The 11,127-nt window shown below is 43.8% G+C and overlaps 1 protein-coding gene across 5 annotated transcripts in view; it reads left to right on the top strand.

The window, feature by feature from the left end:
• The window catches only part of LOC147031879 (uncharacterized), a 163,393-nt gene extending 156,635 nt beyond the window's left edge, over positions 1-6,758 (top strand). For all 5 annotated transcript variants that reach the window (XM_085868525.1, XM_085868531.1, XM_085868559.1 and 2 more), the window contains one exon: positions 3,817-6,758. In XM_085868525.1, coding sequence (XP_085724651.1) covers positions 3,987-5,366 — 1,380 coding nt within the window. In that variant the 5' untranslated portion in view covers positions 3,817-3,986 and the 3' untranslated portion in view covers positions 5,367-6,758. The remainder of the gene's footprint in view (positions 1-3,816) is intronic.
• The last annotated feature ends 4,369 nt before the right edge of the window (positions 6,759-11,127 follow it).

Below are 11,127 nucleotides of genomic sequence, written 5' to 3'. Positions count from 1 at the left end.
CTCTCTCGCTTCCTCTGCTCTCTCTCTCTCTCTCTCTCTCTCGCTCCCTCTGCTCTCTCTCTCTCGCTCTCTCTCTCTCTCTCTCTCTCTCTCTCTCTCTCTCTCTCTCTCTCTCTCTCTCTCTCTCTCTCTCTCTCTCTCTCTCTCTCTCTCTCTCTCTCTCTCTCTCTCTCTCTCTTCCACTCTCTCTCTTCCACTCTCTCTCTTTTCTCTGCACTCTCACACTCTCTGTCTCTTACTCTCACTCACTCTGTCTCTCTCTCTCTCTCTCTCGCACTCTCTCTCACACACTCTCTCTCTCACACTCTCTCTCTCTTTCTTCCACTCTCTCACACTCTGTCTCTCTCTCTTGCACTCTCTTTCTCTCTTACACACTCTCTCTCTCTCTCTCTCTCTCTCTCTTACACACACTCTCTCTCTTACACTCTCCCTCTCTTACACACTCTCTCTCAATCTGTCTTGCACCCTCCTCCCTTCTTGCTTCCCTCTGTCACCCACTCCCCTCTGTCTCACCTTCTCTCCCTCACTCCTCCCACTCTCCATCTTCTCCTCCTCTCGCCATATGTCCTTACACTCTCCTTTTGAGCAGATGCTCTAACTCTTCATGAATTAATTTTATTTTGGACATCTTTGAAGGAGATATGGATTAGCCAGGCATTTGCATGGGGGATAGCCAGTCGGAGGCCACTGGAGTCTCGGTAGAGAGTGGACGCACCGGTGCTTTGCTCCGGGTTATGCTCCCATATCTGACGTGACCTCATAGAGCATCGGTGCCATCATAGCAGCTTTCTGAGGAACGGTTATACCGGGTGGTTTGCCATTGCCTGCCCAGTAGTAGTTCGTGAAGGAATTTGTAATCTGGCCGTGGTGCCGCCGATAGCTTGCCCACTCTTTGTGAAGGACACTGTGATGATCTTCAACGTCCATCAAGTAATGCCAGAAGATGGGATGCCCAATTTAACGTACATCATCGGGACAGCACACACATTGATGATTCACCCAGTCTGTTTCGAACCCAGGAGCTTGGATGCCTTTGTATGACGGGACAGTTTTTGCATACAGTGTGTACCTCGAGGCCATATTGTCAGCCCAGGTAATGTCTTGATGCACTCTTCAGTCGCAGACTGCGATTTCATGTGGTATTTTTTTCCGTTTAAAATGTATCTCATTGGGTATCGTGCATTTCTTCCAATTCAATGTTGGTCTTTTCAAACTCGGGGAGTGAAGCGGCCGACGGAGACTGTTTTACATTCAAACACACGGACAGATACCACACTTCGCATCATGCAATAGATGACAAAATATTGTTTTTTCTGCCATTGAAGGTTTCCATCGTGTGCAGCCTTTTTCGCTGCTGGTTGCTTCATTGGTTCGGGGCATGGCTTTGCCACTGATGTATTGCCTCTATTACCAGTACACTGGTGCTCATTTTGCCAACCTCGGAAGGATGACAGGCTGAGTCAGCCCCCTGGTGTTAATTTATCAGACAACGGGGCTCGAACTCAGGACCTAGGATCCCAAGCCACCACCCTCACCACTAAAGCGAATGCCAGGCTGCCATTGAAGGTGGATGGAGGTTATGTTTTTACCTCAGTTTGTTCGATTTTGCAAGAAAACAAACAAACAAACAAACAAAGATTTTTCAAGTATATTGTTCAGTCAATTTTGTTATCCTGTCTGTCTGTTTATCGCCTGCATGTCACAATTTTAAAGCAATCTTCATGAAACTTCATCACATGGTAGTTTGTGATAAAGAAGCCGATTGTTTCTGAGGTCAAAAGGTCAACAACGAAGGTAAGATTTCTAAAATCCTCACTTTTCATCCGATTGACTTGAAATTTGAAGAGGATTTATATTTCAGGTCAATGAATTCAACCAGCCAATTCTTTTTGAGGTCAACATCGGCCGAATTTCTAAAATTGTCAATTTTCATCCCATTGACTTCAAATTTGAGGAGTTGTTGCATATTTGGTCATTGAATTCAACCACCAATTATTGTTGAGGTCAAATTTGTTTTCTGGATTTTGCAAGTATCATACTCTGCACAACGTCTTTTTCTTGTTTGTTTGTGAACTAAATACCTTAAAGTTACGGACGGATTTGGATAAAATTTTGTGGAGAGCTTGGGTATGTGACGAGGACAAAATTATTAGATTTGGGTGCAGATCCAAATCTGGATTTGAGATTTTTTTTCGTGATTCTTCACAATTGGGAGAAAGAGCCAAAAACAACATACAGCGGGATATCTCAAGTTGTGGAAGGATTCTGCCGAAACTTGGTGGGAGGTCGGGTGTGTAATAAGGAAGAATTTATTCGACTTTGGTGAAGATCCGGATCCGAGAATTTTTCAAGTGATTCTTCACCATTGAGTGACAGGGGCTAAAATGATATATAACACGATATTTCAAAAAGTTATGGATGGATTCAGACGAAACTTGGTGGGTGAGTTGGTTAGGTTTCGATAACAAGCCAATTAAATTTTAGTTCAGGTCCAAGTCCCAATCCAGATCCAGCCTGTCAGTGGGATACAAAACATAAACTAATCAGCCTGGTGGAAGTTTGCTGTCTTCTCAGTGCCCGACTAATTTTTTTCTATTTTGTATCAAGCTCTAAAATAGAGTGCAGAAAATTAACATATCTTCTAATTAATGTTCCCATTGAGTATTTTAATTGGAATGGATTGATGTCTCTGTCATGTCATGTCCCTCTGGATTGCATCGCACCCTCGAGGAAGAAAGTAACACCACTACAATTAAAAAAAACATCTGATCTGCATTCTTCCAGTGCCCAAACTTCCAAAATTTATGAAGACGAATCTGGGCTGAGGTGGGTGTTCAGGATCATCCACCTGGACCGACTTATGGTCGCAGACAAATTGGAGATGATCGAGACAAGTTGTCAATGACTTCAGGCTTGAGGATGAAATATTGGCGCCGCTCCCTGAGAATCTAAAATTTATTGGAAAATCCCCTTGACACATCACTTCTGAAGGAGTCCACTTCACTGTGGTTTGGTAAACGGGATATATTGTCATGTCCAGGTCAGTAAACACCGACACTGGAAGGATGAGCTGAAATGGAATTTTACTCCCTCAAAGGACGTTCCATATTATGGTAGACAACACACGTGTGGGTCATGAGGAGAGACACAAACGCTTTCCAGCTTTTAAAACCAAAGGATTTATTTCCAGAACCACAAACAATAAAAAATAGGGATGACGGCGGGTAATTATGTACAATGTGAATAACCCTGATGGTGCCACGCACACAAATTGTCACTGATGGGAAGAGGAACAAAAACTTGGTGACTTAGCTCTGTTGGCAGCAGGCGATGAGCAGGACGATGAGGAGACGAAGCACGTGAGCAGACGAAACGGGTACAGGGCGAAGAGAGGCGCAGGCAGAACGCAGGCAGGCAGGACGACCTCGTCAACTCTCTCCTCAATCTCGTACACACCAAAAACTAATAGCCACGTAATTCCTCAGACCTCTTACTCCATGATCAGGCTCTCCCTCTCCCTGGGCAACACTCCGTCCCCTTGGGAGGCCATGACCCTTTCCTCCCCTCATTCTCAAGGCCTTCCAAGCTCTCCCAATCCTCATTAGTGCCGAATCTCCCGGCACCCCCCGGTGGAGGTTGACATCAAGGTTACATGCACAATTTTTCAAAAGTTATTCACAAAGTGATGAATTATTGTCATGGGGTGTGAAGGTGGTGGGATTTGATTGCTCACTTGTTTAAATAATTCATTTTTCATACTTTATTTTTAATGCACAATTTGTCTGATCTCTGCTGTTTTTCTTTGTTCTTCTTCAGCTTTCGTTCATCATCATAAAGGACAAACTGGCAAGAAGTCGAATGCACACTCATTGTGTCCCAAGCCTTTTGCACAATCAACATTGAGACCGAAAGTAAATCACAAGGGGAAGTCCACATACAAGCGTGGGAAGAAATTTGCGTGTTAGTCAGAATTAAGTGAAAACGTAATGGAGTTGGACACTTCAAGTCAGGGGAGGACCCCGTTGTCCTTGGTGACACCCGCAAATGGAGATAATAACCAACGGGAGAAGCTGTATAAGTGTCCTGTGTGTTCTAAGGTTTTTCGTCAGCTATGGGGTTTAAAGGAACACAAACGAATTCACACGGGTGAGAAGCCGTACAAGTGTTCTGTGTGTTCTCTGGTTTTTCGTCATTCATCAACGTTAAATACACACAAACGAATTCACACTGGTGACAAGCCGTACAAGTGTTCTGTGTGTTCTCAGGTTTTTCGTCAGCTATCGGGTTTAAATGCACACAAACTAATTCACACGGGGGAGAAGCTGTACAAGTGTTCTGTGTGTTCTCTGGTTTTTCGTCATTCATCAACGTTAAATAGACACAAACGAATTCACACGGGGGAGAAACCATACAAGTGTTCTGTGTGTTCTAAGGTTTTTCGTCAGCCATCGGGTTTAAATGCACACAAACTAATTCACACGGGGGAGAAGCCATACAAGTGTTCTGTGTGTTCTCAGGTTTTTCGTCAGCTGTGGGGATTAAATACACACAAACTAATTCACACGGGTGATAAGCCGTACAAGTGTTCTGTGTGTTCACAGGTTTTTCGTCAGCTGTGGAGTTTAAGTACACACAAACTAATTCACACGGGTGAGAAGCCGTACAAGTGTTCTGTGTGTTCTAAGGTTTTTCGTCGGTTATCACATTTAAATACACACAAACTAATTCACACGGATGACAAGCTGTATGAGTGTTCTGTGTGTTCTAAGGGTTTTCATCAGCTATCAAATTTAAATACACACAAACGAATTCACACAGCGGAGAAACCGTACAAGTGTTCTGTGTGTTCTAAGGTTTTTCGTCAGCGATGGGGTTTAAATAGACACAAACAAATTCACACGGGGGAGAAGCCATACAAGTGTTCTGTGTGTTCTAAGGTTTTTCGTCGGTTATCACATTTAAATACCCACAAACTAATTCACTCGAGGGAGAAACCGTACAAGTGTTCTGTGTGTTCTAAGGTTTTTCGTCGGTTATCACATTTAAATACACACAAACTAATTCACACGGGTGACAAGCTCTATGAGTGTTCTGTGTGTTCTAAGGGTTTTCATCAGCGATCAAATTTAAATACACACAAACTAATTCACATGGATGACAAGCTGTATCCGTGTTCTGTGTGTTCTCAGGTTTTTCGTCATTCATCAAGCTTAAATAGACACAAACTAATTCACACTGGGGATAAACCATACAAGTGTTCTGTGTGTTCTCAGGTTTTTCGTCATTCATCAACCTTAAATAGACACAAACTAATTCACATAGGGGAGAAAAATAAAAATAAGAATCATTTTACAATTATGAAGTAATATCATCCTACTGCAAGTAAGTAATGATTCATCCAACTGAAAGTAGCTCGGAATCGAAGAAGGCCACCAGGTACAATGCAAAAAAAAAAAAAAATGCGTCCATCATGAGCAAAGAGTACCGACACAGAAATATACAAATTCTGAAGTCATCCCTCTTCCCAAAGAACAAAACCAAAGCGATAAATCAACTTGCGGTGCCGCGATTCCAATATCGCTGTGCAATTATAAACTGGCCAAAGTTGGAGATCAACACTCGATACAAGTACAAGTCAACTTCTTTCGAGATGCAAAAAATACTCTCTCATCCCAACAGCATTTCATCCACATCAGTAATCCACTGGCACATCTAAACATTTCAACATTCCAGTTCCAGAACAATTATGGAAAAACAAACAAATCCGATCCTTGAAGATGAACATGTCGTGCTCACACATGACAAGATGATACCATCAATTGTGGAAATTGCAAACAAAGCATTGCGTCCAGACATAGTGCTCAAACACAAAAATAAAAAGTCAGCTTTGTTGATCGAGGTTTCAGTTCCCGTGATGTTGGAATAAACGTTGCAGAAATCAGGAAAATTACAAAATACGAGGATCTGAAAAATGAGGTCAAGAGGACTTGGAAATTGAAGAAAGGTGAAATTATACCAGTGATTGTTGGAGCCACAGAATGATAAGGAAAACCATAACTGAGTATTTAAAAATAATTCTGCGGAATATCACTCCAATCGAGCTCCAAGTACAGGCTGTCCGAAGTTCAGTGAAGATTTTGAAATGAGTCATTGGAACGACACTATGAGAACGAAGTTTCATAGTTCGGTTCATGAATCACAATCCTTTACTGAAAAAGGAGGTAGAGATTTTGAGTACTGGGAGAACTTCCTCCCACCTCCTGCAACTTGCAAATGGAAATAACAACCAATGGAGAAGCCTTAAAAATTGTTCTGTGTTCTCAGATTTTTAGTCATTCATCAATCCTTTAATACGCACAAACTAATTCCCTTGGTGGAGAAGTCGTACAAGTGTTCTTTGTGTTCGAAGGTTTTTTGTCAGCCGTCTAGTTTATGTGCACACAAAAATTTATCACCATGACAATCCATAAAATTAATCGATTTTCATTTCTCACCATTTAAAGAAGCAAAACATTCAGATGAGAAGCCCCTTGATGTCTTGCTGGAGTCGCTCATGTTGCGTGCAAGGGTTGTTGTGGGATATTACATTTTGTGCAGGTGATGAATTGTTTTTTTGTATTTTTTTGAGTGGCCTCGGTTTCATGTGCATTTAACCAGATTATTTGTTTTGTTATTTTTTATTTCGAGTTGATCTTGATTCTGTTTGAAACACTTAAAAAAAAAAAAAAAATATATATATATATATATATATATATATATATATATATATATATATAAAAAATATAAATCAAATATCTTCCATGATTGCATCATCTTTTTTGTGAGGAATACTTTTTATCCTCGCCAGAGGAGAGGGAATCACTTTTGTCGACTTGTTGGTTTGTCCACACAGAACAGTACTTGATAAATGTACGACATCATTCCACCCTTTTGTGATGGACCATGTGAGACCCTTGAGAACCCGTACATCTTGGTAATATGAGTTTAATTATTTAATCTCAACATTCGAAGAATTCAGAAGGGCATGTGGTCAGGGAAGAGCATTGATTATGGGGGATTTTAACTTGCCAGGGATACATTGGGTCCAGGAATCATGGGGTGCCACCAAAACTGATCAATCTGTTGTCTGAACCATACTCTGGTACTGAGAGTGCTGTGAGATGTGCTGATACCATCTCTGACTTATTTCCAGTTGTTACTGGAGTTCGTCAGGGGTGTGTGCTGGTCCTCACACTTTTCAGCACTTGTATGGACTGGATTCTGGAGAGATCAAGCTGCGGTGTATCGTTTGGGAATGTTAAGATCTCTGACCTTGATTTCGCAGATGATGCAGTCATCTTTGCGGAGACTCTGGAGATCCTTTTGCGGGCACTCGAGGTGCTGAATGAGGAGTCGGAGCCGCTGAGATTACAGGTTTCTTGGGTCAAAACTAAGATCCAAGCTTTCAATGACATTTTGGATGCTACTATCTTGTCTTTACCTGTTTGTGGTGAGGATGTTGAGGTCACAGAGAGATTCACTAACCTTGGCAGTGATATTCATGTCTCTGCTGGCTGTGAGCCAGAGATCAACAGACATCTGGGGAGTCATGGATTCACTGGATCATTTGGGTGTGGCACTGTCGGTTCCTGTGCAGGAGAATGAAAGTCCGAGTCTTCAGGTCATTGGTGCTTCCAGTCTTGCTCTATAGGTGTGAGACTTGGACTCTGACCAGGGATCTGAGACAGAGACTTAATTGCTTTTGTACCAGGTTTCTTTGGAGAATCCTTGGCTATTGCTGGTCAGACTTTGTGTCCAACGGGTGGTTGCTGAGAGACTGAAATGAGATTTGTTACCTGCATCGTCCATCAGCGTCAGCTGCGGCTGTATGGACATGTGGCTCGTTTTCCTGATGCTGATCCTACTCACCAGATTCTCTCAGTGAGACAGCCTCATGAGTGGAGGAGGCCAATGGGCTGATCACATGCCTCGTCGTTGCAGCAGGTTGATCAGTATCTCATGGAGATGGGGATGGGCCTGGCATCTGCCTGGGATGGCCAGACAGAGGCCCCTGGAGTACTGCTGGAAAGTGGATGCAGCGACGTGCTGCACCGGCGCATGTTCCCATACCTGACCTGAATGGGTAAAGGGCAGAGCAAATAAGGATTTCTGAGATTTAGTCCAATATTGCTTTTTAACCCAGTTTGTGGATAAGCCCACTTGGGGGAGTACAGTGTTCGACCTCCTTTTAAGTGACGATGTAGTAAGATTGTAAGTGGTCGAGAGTGGATTCGAGTAGTAAGATAAAGAATGCATGCGATTAAGGAGAAGCATAAGGTACAAGAAAATACCAACCATCACTTCACTGATGTGGATAAAGGGGGCGGGGGGGCAGAAAGTGGGGAGAAGGGTGGGTCAGTGAAGAGAGAGGGGTGACAAAGTGTGGGGGAAGTGATGCTTCACCATACGATGCTGTATGGGAGGATCTAAGAGGATTGGGGAGCAAGGAGGAGGAAGTGGGAAGGGGAAACGGGTATTCTGGACTTGTGCTTGGTCATGAGACATGAAGGGAATTGGGGGGGGAGGGGTATTGACTTGCATTTGGGAGGGTGACTTGAGAGGAAGCTGGGGGGGGGGGACGATAATTGCCAGCAATACACAGCGATAAAACTAGTACACAGCGATAAAACTTCGTTGCTATTCTTGTCATTATACCATGCAGCCCCCCACGCTGCAGAGATACCTTATGTACTGTACATGTACTGTACACTACCGTCACCCCCTATATGCACCGTCTCTTCTTCACATGGCGCTGGCTGGCCGCTCACCCCCACTGACCCCAGCTCTGTCGCTCACACTCATAGAGTTTTCACGGCTGAAAACTAAACTAGGAATTTCCAGTAGGTACCTACGTTGAGCATATGCGTTCGGCTCAGTGATGTGTAACAACCTGCATCGCGACAGAACGGGGCACAGGTAAATAGACACCTAACATGGAGAAGCAAAATACCAACTGTTGTAGTAATCAACAATAGACCTTTTCGATCGGCTTTATTCTCACAAAACCCATACGCATATCTACAACAACATAAATATACATAGGGTAAGAATAACAAAATACAATAACTTGTACACATAATACTGAAGGCAAATACCACATACGCATCACATAATAATGAAGTTAAACTCCATACTCTAATCCCAATTACATTCCTCAGAGTACATTATTCCTAATATAGTATATAACATACCATTACTGTTCCAGCATGACTTTCCATGGAGTACGTGGTATATGAGTCATCACCAGCCATTGACCTTCACATACAGTGCTGCCACATCCGCCCAATTTCCATTGCCGCCAATTACAGTACGGCACTTTATTATCACAACATTCACCCCCTTCCGAGAAATCTATCTCTATAAATCTAGTCTAATAGGAGGACGAATGGTGCGACCGGATCTTCTTGGCACTGGAGGGTTATCCACAGCATCTGATTGCTGTGGAGTTGCAGGAACCATATCAGGAACGAGATCACCCCCCTCTGAGCAGGGTGCGTCTTGGGGACTACCCTGGGGAATTACATTTTCTTCAGAAGCCTGAGGTAGAATTTGGGGTTCACTCTTGGATGGGGTTCCAATTGGGGCTAAGTGTCTAACAGAGACCGTAGTTTCCCTGCCATCCGGGTAGCGAGCATGGGCATAGTGGGGTCCTGCTTGGAGGAGGTCGACTTCATCCACAAGGGGATCAGTTTTATTCGTGCGTACGTGACGCTTCAGCAGGACTGGCCCAGGATTGCAGAGCCAAGTAGGCACCGAGGCTCCCGAGGAAGAACGACGAGAATAGTTCAGAAGTCTTTCATGAGGGGTAGCATTGGTTGCTGTGGACAACAGTGAACGAATTGAGTGGAGAGCATCAGGCAGAACAGTCTGCCAGCATTTGATGGGTAGATTACGGGATTTTAGAGCCGTTGTGATTGCCTTCCAAATGGTACCATTGAACCTCTCCACTTGGCCATTCCCTTGAGGATTATAGCTAGTAGTTCTGCTACCAGCGATCCCCCTACTGGCAAGGAAGTCTTGTAATTCCTTGCTCATGAAGGAGGGTCCCCGGTCCGAATGAATGTAAGCCGGCATTCCGAAAATAGCGAACAGCTGACAGAGGCACTTGATAACCGTGGAAGTGGTCATGTCGGCACAAGGAAATACAAAAGGAAACCGTGAATATTCGTCCACAATGTTAAGAAAATACTGATTCTTATCTGTACTCGGAAGAGGCCCCTTGAAATCTATATTGAGACGCTCAAATGGCTGAGTAGCTTTTATGAGTCGAGTCTTATCTGGTTGGTGATACTTGGGCTTGCATTCTGCGCATATTCTACAAGATCCAACAACCTGCCGGACATCCTCCACAGAGTATGGCATATTCTTAGATTTCACAAAATGGTATAAGCGGGTAACCCCTGGGTGGCACAAGGCTTCGTGGAGGTTAAACAGTGAATGTCGATCGTGGCATGCCATCCCACAATAAGACCTGGAGAATGTATCAGAGGGAATGTTTTCTCGACCAGGACGATACACAATGTCAAAATCATAGCAAGATAATTCCATCCTCCAACGCATGAACTTATCATTCTTTATCTTATTTTTATGCTGCTTATCAAACATATAGCTCACTGATCGTTGATCTGTCTTTATAGTAAAATGTCTGCCTGTCAAATACTGTCTCCAGTGGCGAACTGTTTCAATAATAGCCTGGGCCTCCTTCTCAATAGAAGCATGACGACATTCGGGTCCCTGAAGGGTTCGGGAAAAGAAGGCTACCGGACGTCCTGCCTGGGTGAGGACTGCAGCAATTGCTACATCCGAAGCATCGGTCTCAACTTCGAAGGGTATGGATTCGTCAATCGCCCTCACCACTGAACCTTCAATGTCTTGCTTAAGAAGATGGAAAGCCGCTTCTGCTTCCCTTGTCATGGGAAATGTAGTAGTGGCACACAGTGGGCGGATCTTGCTTGAGTAGTCATATATCCACTGTGAATAATAGGCAAAGAAGCCAAGGATGCGTCGGAGCGATTTCATGTCCCGAGGAACAGGCAAATCCTGCAAGGGTCGGAGTCGTTCAGGATCCGGGCGCATTTCCCCTCCTTC

This window comes from Eptatretus burgeri, chromosome 2 (assembly GCF_056783735.1).
Source record: "Eptatretus burgeri isolate ZD-2024b chromosome 2, Ebu_testis_v1, whole genome shotgun sequence".
Classification (NCBI taxonomy): Eukaryota; Metazoa; Chordata; class Myxini; order Myxiniformes; family Myxinidae; genus Eptatretus; species Eptatretus burgeri.
The sequence above is the reverse complement of the archived record's forward strand: the minus strand, read 5'-3'. Positions and strand labels throughout refer to the sequence as shown.